The 27,629-nt window shown below is 50.8% G+C and overlaps 1 protein-coding gene across 2 annotated transcripts in view; it reads left to right on the forward strand.

Moving 5' to 3' along the window:
* The window catches only part of LOC106746901 (COUP transcription factor 2), a 121,137-nt gene that overhangs the window by 16,207 nt on the left and 77,301 nt on the right, over positions 1–27,629 (forward strand). Inside the window, exon 2 of one of the 2 annotated variants that reach the window (XM_014624040.1) lies at positions 8,996–9,154. In XM_014624040.1, the coding sequence (XP_014479526.1) occupies positions 8,996–9,154 (159 nt within the window). The remainder of the gene's footprint in view (positions 1–8,995; positions 9,155–27,629) is intronic. The other variant, XM_014624050.1, reaches the window with a different exon arrangement.

Raw genomic sequence — 27,629 nt, forward strand, 5'->3', positions numbered from 1 at the left:
ATAATTTTACTATATATATACATATAAGAGAGAGAAAGAGAGAGAAGCAGGACGACCGGTGCGAGTTACGTTGCCCTCCGCTCGCTCGGGCACGATGCGCGCCGGGTAGGCTCTGCTTGTTCCTAAGAGCATGCACCGGCGGCAAGGTCTTACATCGCCAGGACGTCGGACACGGCCGGCCGTGTGTGTGTGTGCATGCGCGTGTGTATACATACGTACGTACGTACGCGCGCCGGGCATAGAATTACCAGGCGCGACTTACCCGGACGCATCCTCTGTGACCAATTATCCCGCTAACGAACCCTACGCGCTCGCGCGCTCTCGCACAACGCGCTATCTGCCGGCTGCCGCTTCGCCGGCCTCGACCGGGCTAATTAATTATAACAATGTCGTTAATTTTACGCGACCGAGTCGAAACGTTACTGACCGAATCGCGCGCTCCGGCTTGCTCTTCTACACGGCGCACTTCCTTCCTCCAGGTCGTTCGCTCTCGCCGTTGCAAGCCGGAGTGTCGTAAAAAGGAGCAACTCGGGTAACTCGAGCGAAGTGACGAGGGACCGATTAAAGCGGGAATAGTGCGCGCACAGCGGGCGAACGGGGGCGAGCGATCGATCGAATGAATGCAGGGAAAAAAGTAGTATCTTTGAATAATTCAACGTTTCTGCGGTACAAAAATAACGATTTTCTCGCGCACTTAATATCTATGTAAATCGAGATGCGATTCTCTAACCGAGGCCTCGCGTCGTCTATGAACGCCACGAATCCGGACGATCCGTCGTCCGATCGGATTCTGGAGACCCTTCGAACGCAAGCGTCGCTTTTTCTTTCTTTTTCTTGTTTTTTTTTAACGCCCGACGATACTCACTTCCCCATAACGACTTGATCGCGCGCGTGCGCGCGCGCACGTCGAGCCGGAAATGTTTGTTAATTCGCTCTATCGCCTCCCACCTTCCAAGGACAAATAATTAAGAACGTAGCATGCGAAACGAGATCGTAATGAAGGGAAGCTCGTGATGCAGCACTTATAACGTACGAGAACATAGTCCGTAGCAATCGTTATCCCTTGGCCTTAATACACCGCTTGCATACATCTTGCGGTCTTATTATTATAATTACTGTCATTATTCGCCACAAAGTCGCTCGTTCCGAACCGTCGTGACTCACGTCTCGTTGGCTCGTCGATGCACGCCGACGAGCGATCGCGCGCGATCGATCCGGCTGAACTTTCGTCAACGATATCAGCACGACTCTCCTTCTCCTCTCTTTCTCTCTCCTTCTCTCTCTCTCTCTCTCTTTCTTTCGCTAAAAAACGTCCGAGATAGAAATAAAACATATCGGACTTTTATCTGTCGATCAACGATCATGATTCGCCAAAGATCGTTATCGCCATATTGCATGTTAGAAGCTCGATCGCCGAAGAACGCCCAATCGCTTTTTCTTTCGGAATTCCTTTTTTTCCGATCGCTTGAGAAAAAGCGGATTTCGACCGGAGACGTAAAATCCGCGGGATTACTGCGTAGCGAGCGCGAAAATAACCCGCTATTATTTCGTCCCGATATCCGGTAATAACGAAGTAATAACGAATCGTTTCCTCGTTTTTTTCCGTTTTTTTTTTATTCTTCTTTTTTAAGAATACAGCGTGTGGAATATCGATGGGCAGAGTTACATAATGCGACGGGGGCCGTCGTATCGATGCGAAACGTCACGGTTGCGGAAACAAACGACGGGCATACGGAAAGGGACCAGATCTATGCTCGTAAATACCGACGGACGTTAAGGATGTATTGTCCATAACTGAAAATAACATAAAAATTGAAGATTGATCTACATTGCATTTAAAAATGACACCAGAGATTTGACAATAGTTTAGAGACCGGAACAAATATTATTTCACTTTAAAGGAGGCTGTAAAGTGAGCAATAAGAATTCAAAGCACTGCGCATACATTGAAATATTATCTAACACATCATGCAATTAGAGGAAGATTAATCATTCGAGAGCTGAGGTATTTGTAACTAAAGTTAACATTCTTGTTATATGTTCCTTAAGAGATTAGCATTCTATTTTTAATATCTATTTTTAATATTTTCCAATCTAAAAGTAAGATTTCAATGACAAACTATTATGGTATTAAAGGCTAATACACAGACATTATGCACACATTTTAGAATTATTAATCATTTCGTTTGGGAAATATACAACGGTATAAAGTTCATAACTTACACTCGAAATGCATGTACATATGCATATACTTAAATATTCATACACCTTCTCTTAATAACTATGTATCTTTATTAGATCAACTAATGCATAAAAATAGCTACGAACTAATGCATAGAAAACCTCTATTAGAGCAACTAATGCAAAAAAATAGATACGAAAAATAAAGAAATAATATTTTTGTATTCGTAATATCGTCTGTACGTGTCCTACCTCAACTTCGTTTTAAATTAACATTCATCATTTAGGTAGTGAAATAAATATACAGGAACGTAATTTTGCTTGATAAATACTAAGCTTATGAACGGCCCCATTGATGCGCCGCCGAAAATACGCCACTAACAGATAATACATCCTTAAGACGATGTATGCGCGTTCACGTTTTCACCTTGTGTCCTCGCTCGTCTTCTCGCCGAAGTGGGAAATCGTCGTCGTTCCAAAGTCTACCGGGTGCCGAAGTGCTCGGCAACGTCACGGCCGCGCGCGCGATCGTGAGTCACGATCAGTCAGTTCCCTTTTGACATAATCGCGCGTATCACGGTGCGATGTCTCATCACAAATGACTCCACACGTTTGCACGTCTAAGGCGGTAGGACGCTATTTTCTCGGTAAAATCGCGAATTTTCGCGTGACTCACTGCACCCGTGGCCGGCGGTGGGTGCTTAATTAAATTCGCTGAGGAGCCCGTCGTCGTCGTCGTCGTCGATGATGATGACCCTCCGAAACGCTGACTGGCGCGCGAGATTATTAAGCGACTAAGCGTGCACGAATAATAATGACAGGCGGAAACGCTCGTTGTAAGAAAAACGCGTGCTCGCGCGCTCTCGATTGCGGAGAACGAAAACAACCGGTGATTCGTTGCCGCGCGACGGTAATGCCCGACTCGCGCGAGATCGTGATTAGCGAGATGGAGAGACGGGGATCGTTTCTTTTTCTTTTCGGAAATTGCGGCTCCGCGTTGTTACGGTAAAGCCGAAACGTCGCGTGTCTGGGCAGGAAAGGAAGAGAACAAGAGAAGGAAGGAGATTAAGAAAGAACTCTCGAGGAGTTAATATTCCTTCATCACTCTCTCTCTCTCTCTCTCTCTCTCTACCTGCGTGCGTTTCGTTACATTCCACTCTCGGATTCCCTTTTCCACGACTCTCGCGCATTCCTGCATCCTTTTTACTCGCCTCTCCGCGCGAGCATAGTTATTTTCTCGCGAGATCTTCTCGCACACAAGTCGCTTCCTTCTTATTGAGACTGCAACGTCGAGCTGTCCAACGCGCACTTTAACCCTCCCTCTCTTTCTCTCACTCGCCACGCTATTATCCCAATTCTCATTGAATCGATGCTTCTTTGCCTCTCGTTTTGCACACGTGTCACGATCGATCGGTCGGTCGGTCGGTCGATCGATCGCTCGAATCCTCGTGTCGGTTTCGCGCGGCTCGATGTAATTACCGCGGCGGCTGCGGGAGAGCAGCGCGACCTATTAAAATTAAATCAACTTCTCATTAGGCACGGCAATAAGCCGATCGAGCCTACGACGGCCCTCCGCCGACGGCATCTTTTTTGCAAACCGAAGGCACTCGCTCTGTCTTCGCGATGTTAATACAGAAACCGCGGACACGGCGCCGTGCTCACTCTTCCGTCGCGAGCTGGCGCCTTAATTAGGGGAATCGATCGAGTGTTCAGTTAAGGCGATATCGATTCTCTTCGTTCGTTTTCCCCTCAGAGGAGTCGCACGTTTGAAGCGAAGCGAAGCGTGTCCAGTCTCCTCGAGAATGAATTCATTAAAATCAGAGAGAAATTACTTAGCGACGCAAGTGACGCAAATATGACATCTGTCAATCGCGAGATTACTCTTTTCGTTTCGCGGTGAACGTTTATTCACTGGAATATTCGTTACATTTTGTCAGCCCCCAAAAAACACGAACGCGATCGCTATTTCCTCGCGAATCTACTCGAACGATGAAGACGCCCTTAAACCGAAATATTCCGCAGCGTCTCGAAATATTCAGAACGGCCGAAAGTCGATTCACGAGCATCCCCCGAGTACCTTAATCCGCGGCTGAAAGCGATGCCTTACGACGTCAGTCAGTCCGAGTGAACGGATTAAGGGGCGAGGGCACATCCGCCGCGCTCTCTCGCCGGGCGTCACGCTCGCGACGAGGGTTCGTCCCGCCGAGAGAGTTGGCACTTGGAACACGCCGACCGCGAAGGACTAGCCTGTGCAATGAAAATTCAATGACGCGAGCAATTTGAGCTCGGCGAGCGCGCAAGCTGCAATCTGAAAGTATAAACGGTAGTTGTGCGCTGCGCGAGCTTACTCTCTTTCTCCCTCTTTCTCTGCTCTCCCCCCTCCCCCCCTGTTCTCTCACTCTTTTCTCCGTCCGTCTCTTTTTCCCTTCTTATTTGCTCACTCGCTCTTTCATTCCTCCTCTCCCCTTTCTTCGTCTCTCTCTCCCTCTGTCTCTCTCTCGTTTCCTTCGCGCCACTACGGAGCTCACATATGCTGCGTGGTCGTCCGGTGGTTGGCTCGCACAGAGTAATCGCGTAATTTGCGTGTAACGATGCAATTTGTAGTTATAGCGACCTGGCTCTTTCTGCCTTTTTCTGCTCCCCCCTCCGCCTCACCTCGTGGCCGTCGTTTCTGTCGGCGACATCGACGTCGGCAACGATAGGAATAACGACAACGACGACGATGTCGAGTAGCCGGGAGCTCGGACGTCTCGGACGAGGACTCGTCGGCTTATTACGAGCTTGACTCGCTTTTCTGATTCGTCTTCGACGAGCTCGTTTCCTCTCTTAGCCTCGTACGGGAAACCTTCGCTCGCTGATTATGTCATACGAATATCGTTGATCCTGAAATTCATATTTTTTTAATGAATGAATGAATAAATAAAAAAATAAATATTTCAACTCGCTTAACCCAGTAGTCACCTTATTTCCTTTTACGTAAACGATTACCTCGGGTCATTTAGACCCCGATTAAAAACCGCTATTATTAACAAAACATAGCATATTACCGATTGCTCTGTGATTCATTATCAGGGGCACTGTAAATATAAATTAACTCGCTGCTTAATGAAAAAAATGAGAAGAAACCCAACGAATAGCGAAATAAGAAATGAAGAAGCGAAATAAGCGTATTAAACGTTTTCAACGGCGACGAGCCGGCAACTGCCGGTTATCACGCGCCGAAATCCTCCAGGCTCGACTCGATACTTCATCTTCCCGGATCAAGGCGACGACTCGCGCCTTTCTTACGCGATCGTTCGTGTTACCGGTATCGCGTCCTCTATCTCTCGACAGCGAGAAAGATCGAGGGTGAGAGATGGAGGGAGGGAGAGAGAGAGCGAGCGAGAGCGAGAATGATGCCTCCGCGCGGGATCCGCGGGATCGGGCGCGAGAAAACGAGAGCGTCAGGCGCGGAGCGAGGCCGCGAATGACTTACGGATCGCGGCTCGAGAGGCGCAGGCCACCTCTCTTTATCTCGATTCGAAAGTTCGTGCGCAGCGGGCGTCCTGTTACGATATAAATTGCCGATTTAGCTCGGTAACTACTTATCTATGTGTACACGTCGTGCCATCGATCGCGATAGCCGACTTCGCTACACCTCCGAGTGCCTCGATCCCACCCTCCCGCCCCCACNTAGCCGCACGTAATCCTTATGGAAGCGCACGCGATTCTTCGCGATCTCGTCGTAGGTAATCCCATCGCTCGGGCGCGAATTTTATCCTCGCTCGCCGGCGCAATTCCGCGTAAATTCGCGACGGAGGAACTCGGCGATATCCGGCTGTGCCGTGTGTAATTTCGTAGCGACGTGCTTACGCATCTCATCGGCGTTCGAACCCGGTGGTGTCATTAGTTAAATTACGTGACAAATGGCGTTGCGCAGTACGAGAACCGACGGCACCTTTCGCCGGCTCGGCGATAATCTTGCGCTTGCGACTAGCTCAACAGAGATAGCGTTGACACTGACCGGCGATTGATAAATGTTAATCGCGATAACATCCCGAATAACGTCCGAAGTATCTCTTGCTCGTCCCGAGGGTCGATTGTTTGTTAAGTGATGATTAAATCATTAACAATAACGAATTCTGAACGCCGGCCGAAATTTTGGCTCGGGTATCTCCTCATTCACGACGAATCGATCGAAAAAAAAACGCGTGTTAACGAACGATTGAATAATATAAAAGTCTACGAAATATTTTAATCGCCTGATGGAAACGGTGATTAATGCACTGACGAATATTTGACCGGGCTGTCATCGGCGATAATTATCGCTCGTCGTTCTTCCGATCGAGTCTACGCGAGCGTCAGCGCTAATGTCAATGCCACGAATGAGCATCCGGAGTGCCGTGATGGCAGCTGGGAGCAGGATGCTGGATCGGGAAGTCAAGACGCCGGAATGTCAAGACAGCATATGTCTCCAGGTGCCTGAAATCATTTATTATGCAGGATGTGCACGATTTTAATTGACACTTGATGAATTTGCGGGAACGAGGAACCGACCCGAGACGAAACTCGAGAAATTCTCGACTGGTCTTTCAAGTTCGACGAAATTGTCAGGATTAATGTTGGACCGAAATTCCGACGATGCAACATTTCCGTTCGTATATTAGACGAGATCTACTTGTCGGATGACGACACTATCGCTCGTACATTTTCGTTGCTTTATTTTTGTCTTTTATCGATCCGTCCACCATATCTATTATTATTTATCTATTATATCTCAGTGATATTAATTTCAACGCAAATGTATTCGACTTTGTTTCGCTGGACTGGCCGCGAACACAGGTGAATGCGTGCTCAAGCTCTCTATTCGACAGAGTCCGTTTTAATTAAAAGCAACGCGCGGCTCAGTCACCTTTTAACCCCGGTGTCGCGCGCGCACGCCGGCCCTGCCTGGCTCACGTGCGTGTCCCACGTGCTTTTACGATGCGGAGTTATTGCTCGCCTCGCTGTTTATTAAATTGAATTGTGTCGCACCGCGTCATCGTCACCCCACGGCAGTTCTTACTCTTTATCGGGGGGCCCCTCCCTGCCAGCCGCCCTATTACCACTCGCAATTAAGCTAACCGCTCATTAAAGAGCCGCGAGCACGGCCATTCGCACGCCAATCAAAGGGCGACCGACCGATCGGCTCGATACCGTTGCGATACACGCCGGTCGCCGTCGAAATTCGCCACTTTCCACGAATAAGCTGATGCGATCCGCGCACTATTGCTTTGGGGAAGGAAAATCGAGAATAATTCAGGCGTTCAGTAAGAGAGAACTCTGAGGAAAGCTCCGAAGACGCGAATCTAGTCTCATGAAAATATAATTTAGACACGATTAACGAAATTCTGTGGAACGGAGAGATTCTCATGTTTTTTTTTAAATCAACGACAAATTCTCCGACGAATTTAAAACCCGCTCTCCGAGGAAGATACTTTCGGTGAAACCGATTCTCCCGATCTGCGACGGTGTTCTCCTTTGCTCTTCCGTCGAGCGCGAGGTGCGACGTCGCGCGTTTCGCGAAATTATCCGGGCATCATCGATCACGTCGATCTCGCGGATCGATATCCCGGAATAATCGGCGGCGAAAGCTCGCCGGCCGGGCTGATCGGCCGACCGGGAGAGAGCAACCGGCGTGCGCTCGATCTCGTCGGGACAACTACTAATAGGATTTTCGTGATCGAGTCCGTCGGCACTTTCGACGGTACGCCGCTCGCTGTGCGCGTCTCATTCTCATAAGAAGAAGCCGCGCGCGTACCTGCCTCTACGTGCGCTCTCGCGACGGCCGGATCGTGCATCCACCGTAACTCAACTCCCCGCGTTGACCTCAAGGTGCATCGGTCTCGTCGTCGTTGCAACGTGCATGTTACAGAATTTGCGTAATCACGTATCATCGGATCTCGTCGTCGTTCCCCCTCCCCCGCCTGCATACCCCTTTAGTGAGCGCAGTCGCTCCCTTCCGATCGCGCTACGCAATTCCGCCGTTTCGCGCGCGTGTGGGTGCTCGTGTGGATTCGTGTTCGCGTGCACGCACGTCGAAACGCCTATCCGGTAACGAGAGAGAAACTTAACGAGTTACTCTTGTAGGTGTTAGTCCTGTCGCGTTCACGGTTGCCCGTGTACGGCCGCTTCTATCAATAGGAATCTGTACAGGATATAAGCTCTCATTATCGAGGCTGATCCTATCAACCGACAGAACTCGATTTTTTAATAAATTATAATCAAAAGAAACGTGCTTGGAAATGACACGATGAAATTTCTGAAAATTGCAAGTATTCGCTTTTACGTTGTATATAGTTTATCAGACGTTAAACTTTTTTTCACAATTAAAGAATGTCTTCAAATCACTTGACTTCAATTTTGTCCTGTTTCTATCTGAATATAATAAGCGCGCATACAAATGCAAAGATTCGTAATCATTTTTTCGAGAAAGGAGCGCGCGTTAATCTTCAGGCCGACAAGCACCTTTCACGCTTCATCGGTCGCCGATCGTACGCGCGCGAGCGCGCTATCTTCCGCGATTACGCCGATTATTGTGGCGGGTGAATTAATTTAAAGCGAACGTCCGTGATCTCTCGATCGGAGAGACGGTATTTGATGTTTATGTCGAAAGATCGGCCGCGCGATGCTCGATCGATGCTCGATAGAGAAAACTCCGTCGAAGCAGCTCGAATCGGTCGCGGGAAATTGATCGTAGAACGAGGGGGAAAAGAGGAGAAAAAGAGAAAAAAGCTGCAGCGGTTTTTTTGCGAGGAACCGAAATTAATACGAGCGTTTTGCTTTCTGCTTGCAGGTTGCAAGAGTTTCTTCAAGAGAAGCGTCAGGCGGAACCTGACGTACTCGTGTCGGGGGAACAGGAACTGCCCCATCGACCAACATCATAGGAACCAGTGCCAGTTTTGCCGCTTGAAGAAGTGCCTGAAGATGGGCATGCGCCGGGAAGGTATGCACTGTACTGAACCCTTCTTACGGATTTATTAGCGTTAGACCTCGCCGGGTGATCCCATCGAGAGCCGTCTTGACGGCGTCGCACTCGTTCGACGTAAGTTCTTCGGGAAAACATTACAAGCGCCAATTTTTCTTATATTTCTTTCTTCCTTTGATGCTAATTTCGCCGAGATCAATGAAATTCTCCGCCCGACCGGATGTTCCACAAAATTTACTTATTTATTTATTTATTTACTTATACGGGAACGCATCCTTTTTGTACGATATGTTATACGTATTACACAATCTGAAATTACATGACTCGTGAATAAAGGAATAATAAAATAAAAATGATATCTTACAATCACACACGGCAGAGAGCGGACAATGGCGGGTGCAATAGAACGCTTAAAAGAGTAAACGGATTTTGCGATCAATTCATATGTTTCTCATGTTTGTAATATTAAACACGAGTATCTAGTGATTCCTGTGATGCGTTATATAAGTTTGAAAATGTTGCATCAGGCAACTTTTCATTACAAATTATGTAAAAATGTTTGTATTTTTATCATTTTCGCATATAAATTTCACAATGAATTTTTTCGGTCAATGTTGAATTTTTTGAAGTCACTATTTAAAGTAAAAATCTCGTTTGACGCGAGTTATTGTAAAAGAAAAGTGTTATTTTGGCGTATGCAATATTTTTCCGGGGATCTGACTGCTTATTGTGTCGCGTTTGCGGGTTATTTACAATAAGAAAACGGGAAGTCGCGGTGACGAGGCGATATTTTTCCGATATATGGAACGACACCTTGAACGAAGGCTCGAAGTGGCATAATGGATACACGCGTGCCGTGCGTCGGGATCGAAGTGCACGACGGCGAAAACGTCTCCGTTTGTTCGTCGCGCTGTCCTTCGATTAGAAACATATGTTTCGTAATTCACCACTCTCCAGGAATAATTCGCAGTGCCAAGAGGCGGGGTATATTCAACGCGATTTCATTTTCCGGCCCTCTCTCGCCCGCCATGAACGAGCCTTCTCACGACTGTCTGATTCCGATATCTGGAGAAACGTCGCGTCGGCGAGGTATCGATCCGATGATAACGTTCGCGCGATGCGACTCGCTGTGATCACCCGTTAAACTCTCCGTCACACGGCCCTCGTCGAATCGAGCTCTCGTGATTCTCCGATATCACGTCTGTTGCTTCGATCGAGCTGCGGAATTTACGTCACTCTATTTATCATTCATATTAATACGTAATGTATGCAGAAAAATGCACAATTGTGTCGCCGGAAAAGGTTGACACCGTTTCTTCACTGTTACGGTGATTGGTAGTGGCCGGTTGTTAATAAGCTGGAAGGCATTACGCAAAATATTTCGACACCTCTTTAACGAATAAGCGGAGATTTTATATAAATCGTTGCTCTGTCATAAGGAAAGGATTAATATTAACGTGATAAATAACGAAAGATATAAAGTCTCCGATGATATATAATCAATAAGAATGAATAGGAACGATGGGCTAATATGAGTCGTTACTGGATATTAGGTGCGATGTTTTAAATCTTAACGAGAGGATAAAATTGTTCGATTAAATACCGCCGCACACACCGGACTTTTCTCCTAGATTGCGCCTCCGAAAGCGCGACTCTCGGAAATATCGCTGTTGCGAGTCTCCGCGGAGCGTATCGCTGGAAGCGCGCCGAATGTGCGCGCGTTTCTTACGAGAAGAGGTCATTTCGGCGAGGCAGCTCCGCGGCGCGTTCGGCCGCGCTCCGCCGCGGCAGAAACTTTTTAATTGCGGCTCTGCTCGTGGCAAGACCGGAAAGGTTCCCACGCCTTATCCCCGTCCGCGATTCCACGTTCCTCCGTTCTTGAACTTGGCTACTCGCGGCGGGCCGATAACATCTAACCTTGTTCCGCCGCGCGCACGGCGAAGAGAGGAGGCGCTCGCGCTGGTCATCGGCTCTCTCGGGCTGCCCAGGTGTATGTGGCCACTTCCGTCCGAGACGTGGCCGTCCGTCCGTCCCGCGATCGTAAACCCGCTAAATCACGCGTTTTCGCGCGGACCGGCCGCACGCGTCGGCGGCTATCGACAAGGGAAACGCTGACCGGCGATCGCCGTCGCCAGGAAAACGCGAAGGAGACCACTCGGCACCGGGTGAACGAGTTAACTGGAATTATTCGCCCCTCTCGAACCGTGTCTCGCGTCCCTCCGTCAGGCTCCAGATACGTTAGTATGGCTGATCGGGAAAGACCGACTAGGACGAAAGTCGACGTTTGCCGCGTAGCCGTAGTAGAATTAATAATATTGCATCGTTCGTGCGGATTTTTTCACAAAAAAATCCTCAAATCCGATACCTCTATAATCAGTCACAGTTTCTTAATGCTTATCAGCGATGACGTTATGCATTTTTCCCGACCCGCCACAATTTATACGCGGCAATATCGAGACTCGTGCATAGAAGGTTAATTAAGTAGCGCTTAATGCCTATCCTCGCTACGGCCAGATCGAAACGGTCGTTTTTTCTTCCTCTCTTCCCCCTGCTCGACTCCCTTCGCTCGGCACTTCCCGGTCGGCGCGCATTCTCGGATATCGTGAGCGACGTTGTTGCACTTCGCGAAAGAAGCTCGCGCACGATTATTCGCACGAGACCCGCCGGCGGTGGCGTCGGCGGGTGGCGGTTTGCCCGCGGCGCAGTTTTTCCCACAGGAACGTACACGAGAAGCGCGGAGAAGACGTCGCGTTTTCTGCCCTGTCACAGCGACATCCGCCCATTATCCGCGATGATGCTCCGGTCTTTGATAATAATTCGAGTCGCTCGCGCGGGGCACGTAACTCTGTATACACTCACCTGGCCTCTGCCGTGTATACGCTCGCACGAAAGGCGCACGGCGAGGAAAGAGAGAAAGAAAAAGGGCAGAGTAGGCGGCGGGAGGGGATAGGGGGAGGCGGGGAAGCAGCAGCAGAAGAAGAAGAAGAAGAGGAGGAGGAGGAAGGAGAGAAGAAGAGTGCGCGAAGGGCGGATGGCCGCGAAGGAAGAGGAACGGGGGNNNNGGGGGGGGACAGGGGCAAGAGGGGTTGCTGGCAGCGACGGCAGGAGCTGCAGCAGCAGCGGCAACGGCAGCAACGGGAGGAGGACGGGAAGTCGAGGAAGAGAGCAGGAGAAGGGAAGGAGGTCTGAAGGAGCGAGAGAGGAGCAAGCGGCGACGAGGAGGAGAGAGCACGACGGCGCGGCGAGGGCGGGCAAGGAAGGAGGGGGGGAGGCAGAGTGGAGGACTAGAGAGGGAGAGACGATGGTCCGAGGTCAGCGGGGTGCATGACCTTACCTCGGGGGCCCCTTCCTTCCGTGGGGCCCTCGAGGCAGACAGGATGCGCTGAAGATTACCCCGTAGATACTGTCCGCGATGATTACAGAAATCTAGGAAGCCGCTCAATTTAATTAACCCTTAATTGCGAGCGCTCGGGACGGGATGGTGCGTTTACTCCGGGACCGGCGCTCTCCCCTCTTCCTCTGTCTCCTTCTTGTCTATTCGAGGATGATGATTATGACGACGACGACGATGACGATGATGAAGATGATGATGATGACGACGATGGTGATGGTGCATGCGCATGTGTCGTGTATATGCGTGTATATGCGTGTGAGCTTGCACACGCGCGCCCGACGATGCGTGAGTTATCACCTAGCGAAGCCGTGCACTTTCTTCCAAAAACGAACGTCGAGATCGAAGGGACACGCGGTCGCGTCGCGAGTCTTGAATCGATCACCGTGGTACCGGCCAGGAAGGATACACCGATAGAAATTCCATTAAAATTATCGTCATTTCAGCATCAGATGTATCTTCTTCTGATCTCAATCCAGGAAATAGCAATATGTGTGTGAGATTATTTCAATGACGCTACAGTAACACTTAGTAAAAAATCGTTCTCCTGACGGAGCAATTCTTTCACGTAGGCTGTTGCACATTGAAGAAAAACGAGTTTGGTTGAAGGAAACAGAATTCCTGATTGTAAGGGCGAAATTTGGTTCACGAAAACTGGAAATTTTGCTTCCTTCAATCAAAGCTGCTTTTTCATTGTCGGGTACACTGAGCAAAATGTAGTTACAAATGTATCTGTAGGATATAAGATTTGTTTCCCCCAGAAATAAACCTTTTTCCTAAAATCTCTAAAATGAGTCTTATATCTCATAAATCAATTTTCTAATCTTTTTTCTCAGTGTAGACCCAGCCGAACTCATTTTTCAGTGTACACGAGGTCTCGTGTAACCCCGTGGAGGATCTCCACCTCGGTATGTTAATAAGTGGCCTTTAGCGTGCATTTAAATTACTTTCCCGTGCGCCCTGCTGGTCCCGCACAATGCATTTCCACGCGACGCGGTACCGTGTCTGAGATTTTCCGAATTCCTGTCGACGTGACTCCTCTCGCGGAAAAGGCGCGCGCTCACACAGTAGTAGTACACGTCTTGTTAGTCGATTTTTTTTTCCGCTGCGCGAGTACGGAATTGGAGATCAGCTTTTATCACGTGGAGCGCTCTTCAGCCGGTCGCGCAGCTATCGAGTGTACCAATCGCGATGCGCCGATAGCACTCGCGACTAGAAGGCTCCGTTACGTACTTAATACGCTCGTTAAAACGAGGAACTTAGAAACGCATTCGTTCAGCGGCGCGCACGTTTCTCCCCGTAGCCGCAATAAATCTGCACTGTTTATTTTACAACCCGCAGCTGTTACTTCGCGCCTCTTCGGCATCTTTGCTTAGAGGAAGAAACGAGAGGGAAATAAAGAATCAAAGAAGAGAGATGAGAGAAAAAGCAAGAGAGACGCAAGGAAGAAGGGAAAAGAACGCTCGATATCGTAAGCGTCAAAATGGCCGCGCTTCGCTGTAATATATACACGCATACCGCGGTAATTAACTTATTTACGCTCGAGCGTGTTTTCCATTACGCGTATACCGATGAAATAATGTCGAAAGAATCGCCGACCAGCTAGTAACAAGTGAAACACATCGCGGCTCTCCGACGTCCCAATTTATTCGCCGCTGAATCGTAAAGATTTCGCGCTTCCAGCTTCGCGCACGATTACCGAAATCAAACTGAACGAAATGGTGGTAAAGGATCACGAAGCTCGCTTGAGCGCACATTTTCGAAAGAACCGTGCCCAGCCCACCGCGCGCGACATTTTCCCTGTATTTCGCAAACCCTCAGGCGGTCGCGCATACGTAGGACACGTATCGCCGAACGTTCGTTAACGCCGGGACAAAAGGAGACGGAACACACGACGAAGAGAAGAAGGAGGAGGTGGTGGGAGCCGAGAGGAGACGCGGAGAGAACTCGAGAGGCAAATAACCCTAATTTCATCGTCGGAGACCTGCATTCAGAAAGTCATTATCAAACGACCGTCCCGCACGCCCGTTATAATTACGCGGGCGTTGCACAACAGAAATGTATCGAACCGCCTCGCTCTCTCTTCGTCTCTCTCTCTCTCTCTCTCTCTTTCTCTGCCTCTCATTCCGCTTTCACGCTCTTTCTCCTCGCCGCCGTCGCACCGCCGGTTTCTTTCCCTTTTCTCTTCCCGTTCTCACGTCCTTTATTTGCACGCGTTTCGCGCCGATCACTCGCTCTAACCTGTATATGCCTGCCCGCAGCCCGTCTGTCTATTCGTTCGTCCGTCCGTCCGTCGGTGCATTTCGCTTTCTTCCCAACCGTTCGCGGTTACTCGCGATATTCTAATAATTACGCAATCCCGCCGCGTTCTCGTATTACTCGTTGCGTTTTTCCCCTCCGATTAAACGGTTTATCGCTTCGAATAAAGATCACATTCCGACGGCAATCATATCGCCAGCTAACTACGAGACTGTCTCTTTCCCTTTTCTCCCCTTCTCATTTTTCCTCTTTTTCTCACAACGAACATATCAGATTACTTACTCTAATTTCGCGACTCCAGAGTAGCTTAACACGCGGTGTTCAACAGGCGAAACGATATCGACTTCTACCGACCTGAGAAAAGCATATCCTCGAGCGCAGATTCCAAGTGGGAAACATAAACAGATCTTATGCTGCATATGGGATAATCGGGAAAAATGTCTATGCAGGTATCCGCGACTCGTTAATAAATTCATCGCGCCGCGCGCAATTATCGCCCCCGTTCCGCCGACGGCCAAGTCATTGCGTCGCACTCGATCGCACACGGAGAACGAAAATGAACCGGCGTTCGGTCGCGTCAATCGCATGGATGTTCTCACGGGATCCTTTCGAGCGGGACCGCCTCCGCGCGACCGACGTTACCCAGAATTCCGCCCGACGTATTCGCGTTCGGAGTGCCAGAGAGCCGAGACTTATCAATCTATCTGCCGCGCGCGATCGCCCGATCTTATGGCCGACCGACCGATCGATCGATCGACGCTCCGGCCGGCTGATCACTCCCTCCCTCCTCCCTGGTCGCAGGTAATCGTATACATTCGCAAGCGCGTGGATCCCCGGCAGTTATGAAATCCGCCGAAGAGAGGAGCCGATAATCCAGCGCGCCGGTCACGGCTGTATACACCCCGCGTGTGTGTGTGTGTGCACGTGCAGCCGCACGCCGATGCACGTATACGCGCGCGCGCGCGCGGAGGACGTCGGCGGTGCGCCGTGCCGGCGCGCGGATTTCACTTATCTCTCTCTCCCGGCGTCGAAGTTCCGCGCGCGCGGCCCGATGCAACGACGGCCACCATTATGGCCGCATTAACTGAAATTAGACATTGTTTCCCTCGGTCGGGGTGGAACACGGCGCGCAACAATGAGGAGAGACAGAGGGAGGGAGGGAGGGAGAAAGAGAGAGAGAGGAGGATGCGGATGAGAGCACGGGCAAGGCGCGCGCGACCACGGGGTGAGCCAAAATGGCAGGAGAGGGCGGGGTGCAGAAGGACGACGGAGGGGGAGATGGGGGAGAGAGAGAAATAAAGAGGCACGAGGCTCTGAGAGAAGAGGCCGAAGAGGGAGGAAAAAATGCGCGCGAGACGGCCACTCCGCAGAGAATGCCTTCCTCTCCCCCCTCTCTATCTCTTTCTCCCTCTTCATCTCCATTTATCTCGTTCTCCCTCGCTCTGTCTTCGCCAGCGTGCGCCGGCGAGAGATTGCCGATATTACGGCAGGGTCAGGATCGTGACTTTAATCAATTAGCGGGGTTTCTCGGACCCGGGAAATGATTAGTAATCCGGCCGCGGCAGCCGGACTCTCTCGACACAGCCGGGGAAGAGGCGGCAGCCTCTCCTCGCCCGGACGCTCTTCCCTCTCGTTGCTCTTATCCGCGACGGGGGATAAGAGTACGCGCGATCGTACGGCGGCGCTCGAATACGCGGGTTTCGCCGATGAACAGGCGCACGATGAGGAAGTAATTGATGAGAGAAAATCAGCCTATCTTCGCGAATGATGCTCATTACTTTTGCCGGGCCCGCTGGGAAACCGTCCGTTAGATTTATCGAGCTGCCGCGCGCGCGCGCGTATTCATCCCAGCCACCGCGGCCGATTTCGACGCGAAGCATGGATGACTTCATGATGACTCGAATGCCGCGAAGGGATCATCGATTCAACCGAACTCTTCTTCTTCCTCGTTCAAGTAGAGTCCCTTTACTTGATGTGCCGGATTAAAGTAACCAGACCGATCGGTAAGAAAAGCGAGATGTCCAGATTCGAACTTGAGAGATTTCACTCGTTTGAGTTAGGCGCGACGCCCGAGATTTCATTCGATTTTGCAAAAAAGCTTCGCGTTCTGAGCGAATCGTGTGCGATCCAAGCCTCGTGCTGCTCGTGCGTATCGGCGTGTCACGTGGCGTGTCGATGGAAAATCACTCCCGTTTCACCTGAAGGCAGGCGCGCGCGTATGGAAGGAACTCAGAGTGACTCGCGCAAAAATCGGTCGGACGAGAACCGGCGCGGAATACCGTTAGATTAACGTCAATACGCGACGCCGCGGCGGCGAATCCTCGCGTCGCTTCGCGCGCCAATAACGACGACTCGATCGGTCACGCATCCCCCGAGGCTGCGGAAAGGCTCGTGGAAATGTGGACGACTTTGACGGGATTCCAACGCTAATTACGATTAATGGCACCGCACGCGCGCGCCGTCGCTCTGCTCCACTTGACCGCCGCTATTTTCTAGGTCGTCATGCGCGATCTACTTCTTCTTTTTTCTCCCCTCCGTTTCCGAGAGAACCGTCGAGGTGGACGCGCGCGGTATGGACGTTCGATCCGTCGTCCGCCGCACTCTGAATTGGACTTCTGCCTCGATTTCCACCGCCGTCTCGTGAGTAACAAGGAACATACATAGACGGTACGTTTTAGAAATAAAGGGGAAAAAAAGATGAACGAACCATTCGGAACGATTCTCGCCGCTTGTCGGGGATTCGTTGTATAGTTTTACAGTTTCGGAAGGAAAGCCGTTTTTCCGCGCGAATTCCTTCGGTTTTCGTGCCCGAGGGTACAAGGATTCGTTCAGAGAAATGCACGTGTGTTCGGTGCCGCTTCTCTCCGTGAGAAAGATCTATGAGAAAGCGAGAAATCCGCGGGAAAGAAATTCGGAAGGAACGAAACTTCAACTCGTTGGAAGGAGCGTCAACGTCGCTGGGAGGATACTCGAGGATGTACCGTTCGCCGAGTCGAAAAACGTCTATCGATCGCGGAAGAGCTTCCTAGCGTGCGGTTGTCGGGACGCGCTAAGCGACCATACTTCCCCATATTTACCCGTATAATCTCTTTCCGAGCATTAAAATACAAAGTAGACGCATTACCATGACAAAACTGTCGGGTCAAGAGAGCCTGACACCGTCTGTGGGGGATTACGATCGGCGGCCGAGTCCGATATGCATATTCAGCGGTGCAAGGTCCACCTTGTGCGCGTAAACTCGCGCCTTTTGTTCATCCTCGGCCAATCCGGGCGCGCCGCCGCTTTTCCACTCGATCGTCAACGCGCGCCTATTTTTATTTTCTTCGGATTCACGCTCGCACGCTGAATTACCGCCTCTGAATATTCGACGAGGCGGCGCGCGTCCTCAGATATTCGACATTGAATTCAATTTGCGCTCCTGATTCGCCTCGTCATCGACGGCGTGTGTCGAACTGGCGAGCGCGCGAGAACGTTAGAATCGCGAGTACTACACGCCGATTCTAGAATATTCTTTTCTATCGAAACTACTTTCGCGCGAGGTATATGAGCATTGCGATAACCAGTGCGTTAATATCTACCCGATAAGCCTGTTTAAATTTTTATCAACCCTTCGCGCTCTGAATTGTTTTTTCACTTTTCCTCTCAACCGATCCGCGTGGAAATACCCACTTATATTTTTTGTTTCGCGACAATATCGTGTTGCTTGCGTTTATTTCGATATTTCAGCACTTATAATTAATGCAGTACATATATTTAGTAATATATTTATGTTAAGTATGCTATTAACACGTTGAGAGCCATGGGAGTCAACAGTGACCGGTGCTGCGATATTACCGTGTCTTGTCTGAAATTTCCTATAAAATATAATTAATTGCATTTATAAAGCAGCCAATAAAAAACCAATGAAACGAGATAAGAGATATCGTGAATCATATTTATTTACTGCGCCTTTAATTACGTAATCATCAGTTAGACGTTCGTATGATTAGTGGAAATCAGCGTGGCATTCAACGCGTTAATGATTGAAAAGTTAGTTTTTGCAGAATCGACTAGAACAAAACGCGATATCGAAATAGACTCGAGATGGATTAGGAGTAACGAAAGCTTGATAAACGAGCCCTTTCCTTGACGTCGCGAGAGAGAAAGGCGAAAATGTGTGTATAATTATTGCCACTTCGTACGCTTGTTTCTAAAATCTAAAATTAGACCATTCCGCGGCTGGAAATAAACGACTCTCGGACTCAGGACAGCAGCTGGTCAACACGAACGGTGACCTCAGGGACTCTCGGAGCGCCGAGCTCGCTGTTCCAATCAGAATGTGAAAGTTCAGCTGCAAAAGGCTCGTGCGCTGGCTTTATGCGCAGCATCGATACGCGCTCTCTCGCACACACACATACATATTCACACCGTTCGTTTTTCCTGATCGCGTTCGCCTATGATTATTTCACGTTGGCGGCGCATCCTCCGGTCGAGATTTCGGGTATTCAATAACGACGATCGTACGCGCGCTTCAGCGACGTTTCGTGTAGTCACTGGTTCGTTCACGACGGACGATTCGCCAGTGCGATTGCCGAGTTGAAAATTTCGCTAAACCTTTAATTCTGTAACATAGTAGGAGTTAATATAGGTTCAATTCTAATGATAGAATTCCTATAATGATGTTTTAAATTTCCCCTAAAAAATTATTCGGAGATATTAATAACATATTTATTCATACTATTGTACACCTTTTTTATACCGAGAGAAAAATGTTTTATTTTTTATTCTGTAAATATATTTTCTTTCAGTGTAGAATTAAAGGTTCACGAGAGAAGATAACAAGTGTCTTCAAAGTAGGTTTTCACTAATCTATAAGCCGTCTAAATAGGCGCAAACGATCCTTAAGAGCGTGCAAACATAAAGTAGCAACAGAATTTCAACTCGGATTCACTTATCGATCGTAGAAACGATAAACACATTTTCCTGCAAGTTAATGAATAGGAGATAATTAATTACGATCGGCGGAAACGTCTTCTTCGTGAAAACGTCGTATCTCCGGCGTGTGTGAGCGAGGCGCGTTTATACACCGTCGGCTGTAACTCGCGTTTGGAAACTCGGGACGCGCGGCGATACCGCAGGATGCCTCTTAGCGCCACGAAAATAATTAATTGCACGTTCGAATCGCTTGCTGCGAGCGCAGAGTCGTATCGAGGTCGTTCGTTGCTCCGCCCAATTAAATTTCCCTCGACTGGTATCTCACGATGCCGCGCCGTCATCTTCCCCTCGATTCGCTTATCCATTTTTGCTCTCACATTTTTGTCGTCGCTGTACAGACGGCGATAAAGACATGGCAATTTCGTTCTCTCTTCTTCTCGTCAAATTAGCTCGGACACGATAATTTAACCGATGTAGTCAACGATATAATTAATACCGCTAAGTTTGGCTTCTCCGGGCTAGAGCCGTGCTTCTTGTGGATTTGCTTCCAAAGTTTCGTGAACATTTCAGGTAACTTCATCGGGAGAGACGAGCAATCTGGTACTTATCAAGCTGCCGCTCTTCCTGATAAAGTGAGCTGAAATGTGAGCTATGTATTTATTTATTTATTTACGAGGATTATTTCCTTGATATACAGTGCATAATACGTAAAATATAAAATTTTTCAAGGAATTGAATTCCAAAAAATTGATGCCTTCTCTCTTTCTCTCTCTTTTTCTCCCTTACTCCGTGTACGACCGGCGCCTACTCGCGATGCGGCAATTACACCGTTCCCTCGAATACGTGCCAATAAGTGGAGACCGGGGTTCAGAGCACACCGTGGTTGTCTCGACGTTTCGCCTCCCCCACCTACCTCCCACCGGTCGCGAAACCGCGAACTCGTACGCGCCGTACCGGATTCGCGATACCGCCGCCGAGGTTTTCTTTCGCGCGCGCGCGCGCCGGCTTTCATTAAATCGCCATTTATCACCGCCGCTCGCGTCGGTACGTACGGTAACTTGATTACACATTCACGCGGCGATTCGATACACGCCGGCAAGCTCGACAAAGCCGCGACGTATCCGGTATCGACAGGGACATAAATTCCACGCTCGCGAGAGATAGAGAGAAAGAGGTAGAAACTGGGTACTTAAATTCTTTAATAATTTTATAATATCATTGGGCTCGTGCACGCGCACAGACGCGGGGGAAATCCATACTTTCACCACGCACCTTCCGCAGCGTTTTATCTCGCGATCTGATAGCGCGGATGATAAATCTCTCATGAGAAGCTCGAGTCGAGACGAGATATTTATCCCGCAAGCGTCATGCCGGATGATACTAAATCAGATTCCAATCGCCTGTATCGGCGTTTCTCCGTGCACACGTGATGTGTGTGTGTGTGTGTGTGTGTGTGTGTGCGTGTGTCTAAAATTACGGGCGAAGTAAGAAGAAGTGTACGATGAAGTAAGAAGAATACGGGCGCGTGAACACGCGATACACACCGGGGCTCTCCGCGAAGAGAGCAGAGAGACGGCCTCTGTCTTTCGTGCGCGTACAGAGAGCTCGGTCTCCGCGAGCCGTCATCATCATCATCATCATCATCATCATCGGTCGACATCATCGACGTAAAACAGCGTGGGAAAGCGTCGCCGGGCCCTATAGTAGAGGAACCTAACCCGGCTTCCCGGTCTTACCGAGGATGCCACCGATTTTTCAGGATCGCGTAACACGCGAGAGAGACAGCGGCGAGACAGTCCGCGCGCGAGACCAGCCAGCGATTCGGCCAGGTGAATCACGCTCAGAAAACGCGTTTCGCCGCTACGGTGGGACAGGGGGCGGGGCGGGGAGGGGGGACGGTCAGGGTTTGACGGACAGTGGGTCAAAGGCGCAGGCCGGAAAGCTGGAAGGACATCGGTGAGGAGCCACCGCGGGTCCGAGAGTCGAGGAGAAATTCCAACGATGAAGAAACTCTCCCACGTACGCGCGCGCGCGGCCGATGCGTGCCGCCGCCGCACCGACGCGTTACTCGCGTTTTCGCGGCGGTGGTTTGGCCACGGTAAACCGTGAGTTGTTTGGCGGACGCTGCCTCTCCCTCTCTCTCTCTCTCTTTCTTTCTCCCCGTCTCTCCGCCTTTCCTCGTCGGGGCCCGATGAAGCCCGGGGAAGACGCACGCGGGCCCCCGATATTAACGTCTAACGAGCGGGTATAATCTCCGGACGATACCAGGCGCGTATCATCGTGGCCATCGCATGGGCATGCGGCGGATTAACGGAAACGTAGCGGACGGGGCGCGTCTGTTGAACGTCGCGTGTCTGGGTAACCGATGACGCTCACGAGGCCCTATGAGGCCCATTTGTTTCACGGGTGATCGGCGAGGACATGTACACCGCCGCTGTCGTTGGATGTTTCATTGTTTTCTTTCTCTCTCTCTCTCTCTCTTTTACTTTTGCTTCTGATAAAAATCACCGTCGGGCGAATCGGACGCGACGGAACGAGGCCATCTCATAGTCGGACGCGAGAAAGAGAGAGATATAGGAGGGACCCCGAGAAGTCCCACGTTCGGCGCGTAATTCACGCACGCGAGCCGGCGTGCACGGCCGGCGCATTATTCACGGCAGGGCTAACCCATAAAACTCTAGTTGCTCGTTTGTTCGTTCGCTCACTCGCTCGCTCCCTCGCACACGTTCGTTTACTTGCTCGCGCGCGCGCGAGAGCTCGCTCATAGAACCAGTCGCGCGCGCGCACAAGAGCGAGTTCGGCAGAGAGAGACCCGCGCTTACGAATCACCGCGGCGGGCGGAGGTGAACGAAAGCAGATATTAATAACGCGCCGCGTACATGATTGTTGCGTGGTCCCACCTTCGCCTTCTCCTCCCGTTCGCCTCTCTCTCTCTCTCTCTTATCGAGGCGCGCTCCACCTCTTTCCGACCTCTCTCTTTCTCTCTCTCTCTCTTTATCTTCCTTTCTCTCGTTCTCCTTTTCTCTCTCTCTCTCTTCCTCCTCGTCGTTCCTCGACGAGTTCGCCCGGGTCGCTCGTTTCTCCATGCCTTCCTCAACCTTAATGTTGCTCGTATAGCGTAAGAGCATAGCGTGGAGTAGCATGCGAGAGAGCCGGGGCCTCGCCGCGAGCAGGCACCGTGGGAACCTTAGGCGGGCCTCACCGCGCGCGCACTCGCTCGCTCGCGCGGGGCCCTGTTCTGGACGCGTGTAACCTTGTAACCTCCACCGACCTCTCCCTTTCTCAATCTCCGTCTCTTCCCTTCCTGCCCTGCCTCTCGCGCGCGTCTCCTCTCTCTTCTTCTTCTCCTCGCGCGGCCGTTTCGCGAAGTCCGTCTCCGTTTCTCTCTCGCTCTCTTTCCCCGGACGTTTCTCGATCCTCGTCCTCCTCTTCGTCCTCTTCTTCATTCTCCTCTTCGGTCTCTCCTTCGTCCTTCTCGTCGGCCATACACGCCTCGTAACGGCGCGACAGGCCGCGAAGGATCCCGGACGGACGAAGATCTGCGATCTCGATCTCGCGGAGACGGCAACGCGGGGAACGTCGGGACGCCGACGACGACATAGACGAGGACGACGATGACGGTAAGATGCGCCTCGGAATACGCGGAGAGAGCGCGGCGTGGCGATGCGCGCGGTCTTGATTGCGATAAATGTAGCGTAATAAATTTCATACGCGTCAGCCGTACTTCGAGGATCGCTCAGGCGCGCCGTCGATCGCGCGCGCGATAACGCGAACGCGCTCTCGTCGTTAAGCCCGATCAATAATAAATTTCGCCGTCGGAGCAGTAAATTCCGCGCGGCCCGCCGCGGCCGCTCGAATACTGCGGCTCGGCGAAACGACGGGACGGACAGACGGACGGAGGGGCTCGATCGGATCCGCTTTTCCGAGGAGAGCGCGTGCGAAAGTCGCAATAATTGGATTTACGCTCGACGAGGACGGATAATTTTTACCCGTGTGCCGTCGCTCGACTCTTCGACGTCGCGCTCGTCCGGACCGGCACAATTAACACGTTGAATGCGGCGACGGTCACCGGCGGTCGGCATTGCGGTACCACCGCGTCTCATTAAGTTACGTATAAAGTGTAATTAATTGCACTGTCGAGCATTTTTGTTCTCCCGTCTCGCGAAGTTTCAGTCACCGCGCCTAATTCCTTGCGAACGATTTCTATATCAGCGATCTCATTTAATATTCGTTGGTAATTAATTATATTTAAGAATAATTGTTTGTGTGCGACCAATAGAGGTCCGAGGATGAAAGGTGAAAGATATACTGTGCTTACTTACCGTATCTTCGGTAATTCAATCGCAAGATAAGCATCTGTGCGTGCAATTTAAACGGAGGCCAACGCGGCGATCAACGTGTTAATTTGCGAGGGGCGGGAGTTTCCTCGAGAGTTTTCACAAGAGTTGACTCTGCAGATTTTCTTCCGCGTGAGCACCAAGGTTCTAACTAATGGAGAAAAAGAGAGAGAGAGAGGGAGAGAGACGCGCTCCTTGCCGTGCTTGTGTCCTAAGGCATCGAATCCAAGTTTCTTCTGAAAATATCTGCGTAACCCCGAGGAAGTGTACGGGTAACGACGGGGTCCGCTACAAAGTGTCCTTATTACTACACACAGCTAAATCATCGGTCGAGCAAGGGAGTTTTCTGCGGTTGCAGCCGCGGGATAGCAATGTCGAATTAGCGAGCCCGCGTAATAGCGAGCCGCGCTGCCGTTTGTTGTTCGTTCGTCCGGTCGCGCGTTACATTCGAACCCAAGATGAAATTTTGATGCTGCTTTGACGCGTTTAAAGATAATTTGCGCTTATTTATCTCCTGTAAACTATACAGAAACACTGCTAAATTCAAGTAAATAATTACTCGAGTATTACTCTAAAAAATTTCGCAAATTACTTTTCTTCGCTGTTGACGCTGAAACAGCGAAAATGGAAATTTAAGATATTGTCATTGTCAAATTATATTATTGGAATTGTGAAATTAATCGGTATGAAAGGTAACATGGAGGCAAAATTTCGATCTTGGCTCCATGTTAAACCTTTGATTCTACAACACGGTAGGGGCTATGAGATGGCAAGATAGGTTCAATTTCACAATTCCAATAAAGGCGATCTCCTGTAGAACGTACAAACGGGAGAACGGACAGACGGATAGACGGCCGTGAGTCTCTGGTAACCGAAGAGTGGTCGCCGACGGCCCAAGTCGGTAACCTTCTTTCCGGCGAAATTATCATAATGGCTCGGAACAGAAGCATGGCCCGGAGCGACCTCCGCTCGCCTGGAAACTGCCCCGCGCACGACTCGCGCATTCTCTCCCGGCATCTTCCGCGAGTCTAAAAGCGAGCCCTCCCGCATGCGTGCGTGCGTGCCTGCGTCGGTACGTGCGTGAGCTCATACGCGCGTGCATATGTGCGTGAGCTCTGTGTGCTGCGCGCGAAAGAGCGTATTCGCGCGGTTATGGCAGCCTCCCTTCCCCCCGGCTCCCCTCGGCCTGCTCGAAGCGGCCGCCCCGCCGAGGCAACGCCAGGTATACACACAGGTATATATCCCCTCGCACGGTAATTACGTGACGTATTAATACCAGTTATTCCGCGTCGACTGGTTCTCTCTCCCGACCGGCCGTCTCGATCCGCAGGTGTATTCGGCCCGTTCTTTCTTCCTTTCCGCCTCTCTCTCTCTCTCTCCCTCCCTCTTTCTCCCGCTCTATCTTTCTCACTCCTCCTCCATCTCTTCCGATCTCTCTCGCCGGCAGTGCTCTTCTTCTCGCTCGGCGTCCTCCGACGCCTCCGCTCCACCCGCGAGAGAAATACTCGCGCGCCGCATCTAACGAGATACTTTTGCGATACCGAGAAACAGAGAGAAGAGAAAGAGGGATAGAGGGACGGGACTGCCTCTAAACGTCCGCAAATCGTGAGCGCGCGGTCGCGCGCGACGAAAAGCCGAGAGTCGAGTCGAGCTGAGCCTCGCCGCTTTTACGCTGCTCTCCGCAGCCGGAAAAACGCCGTTCTCCCTCTGTCTTTCTCTCTCTCTCTCTCTCTTTCTCTTTCTCGTCTCGTCTCTCGAGCAGCGCGCGTAGGCTAAACGAGTTACAGAGCAGCCTCGCGTTTACATTCGACTTACGTATTTATCTCGAAATAGCGCTTATTACTTCACGCCTCTCTGGTGCGCGCGAGCGCGCGCGCATTGAGTCTCAAATTATCGAGTGCGAGGCGTAGCGGTAAATGAGAGGAGCCGACGAGGACGACGTAGCGCGAGGTCGATTATTTCACAATTACTGCGATAACAGATCGCGCATATTCGACGCGCGCGTTTTAAGTGAAAACTGGTAACTTGGGGAACGCGTTCGCGCGAGTTTCTCGGAATTTTTTCCCTCACCGTGATTTCTTTGGCCTCTGGACTGACGAGACAGAGAGAGAGAGGGAGAGCGTATCTCGGATCTGCGCGGCTCCGTGAAGGAAAAGCATGCCGAGGGCCCGTAAACGATCGAGTACGCCCCTCGGATCCTGGGCCCATCGCGGGCCGACCGGCCGGCCGCCCGAGCGAGTCGCAATCACGACCGTTAATCGCGCCGCGATTAACTCTCGAGAGAGCCGCTGCGAAAGTCCCGGCCGGATTCGAGGCGAGCTCTAGGGAGGATCGTCCCGCTCATGGAATCTCCCGATCGCCCTCCCCTCCCCCCTCTACCTCTTCTCGCGAGATGAAACGCGCGAGAATAGAGGGTTATTCGCAATACGCTCTGTCGTCCTTACACGACGAACGCGAAAGTGACCTCCTGCTGCGCGTTGAGAAAAAGCGGTCGGATTGACTGAATCGACGCTCTCATCTCTGGTCATCTCTGGTTTAAAGAAACCTCGTGTTCAATTGTGAAGAAATTACGCTACGGCTGAACAAGAAGTCCACACGGTATATGACCAAAGTCATGTGCGGTGAGAATATCGTAGCCTTTTTGTCGTATAAATTCTTCTCTACTTTAACATATCCTCTAATAGTTCTTTAAAATAGTAAACAAATTCGACAGTCATCGTTGCTATAAAATCCTCACCGTGTATGATCATAAGTCACATCACGGCGTATACAGTTTAAATGATTGAATCGATCCAGGACTCATTATCAACTCAATCGTACAATTTGTTTAATCAATTAAACGTTCGCTCGAGCGCATTTCCTTTCTTCCCAACGACGTCTCGTGGGTTTCACCGCTTCCTTAGTAAGTTGACGCGGTTTTGTAAAATTCAAGACGATCACAGCACGTCGACGACAAGACCAATTGGGCAACGTGGTTTCGAAACGCTGTGGGCTCGCTTTCGACGCACTCGTACACCGTCGACAGGATATCGGTCGCGCGACCGGAAAGATCTCTCTCTCTCTCTCTCTCTCTTATTCCCAATCGCCAAGTAGATCGGCCGACGACGACGACGCCGATCGGCCACCGCTAGTTTCATAATTCGATGATGTGCGCGCAGCGACTCGTGATTAATGAGTATACGTTCGTAATCGAAAGTGGGCCAACCGTGAGATGATATCTCGGTGGGAACCGGGCCCCTTGGCTGGGCCATGCGGCCGCCGCCGAGGTCTCGCGTGCCCCGCGAGACACCGGGTCCGTCGCGCGCGCGCGCTTCACCTTCGAAGTCGAAGTCGGTGAGGCAGGTGACTCGTCGGGGCAGGAAATTAACTCGGGCACGTGACGACACGCGTTTATAAATACGGCCGCGTGACGTAACTCGCGCGAGCACGCTCGCGCGAAGAAGATGAAGTGGAAAGAGGTGGAGCTCCTAACAGGACGAAGGATCGCCCGAGGCTGTCCTGTCGTAAACCCGACTGCTCGCCGCCCAGAAGTTCGAGCTAACGAACTTATCGTCCGCGTGCTCCGACGACAGGGCGAGAGAGGGAGGGAGGGAGGGAGAGG

The sequence above is a fragment of the Dinoponera quadriceps genome, unplaced genomic scaffold, assembly GCF_001313825.1.
Source record: "Dinoponera quadriceps isolate SergipeBrazil2010 unplaced genomic scaffold, ASM131382v1 scaffold192, whole genome shotgun sequence".
Taxonomy (NCBI): Eukaryota; Metazoa; Arthropoda; class Insecta; order Hymenoptera; family Formicidae; genus Dinoponera; species Dinoponera quadriceps.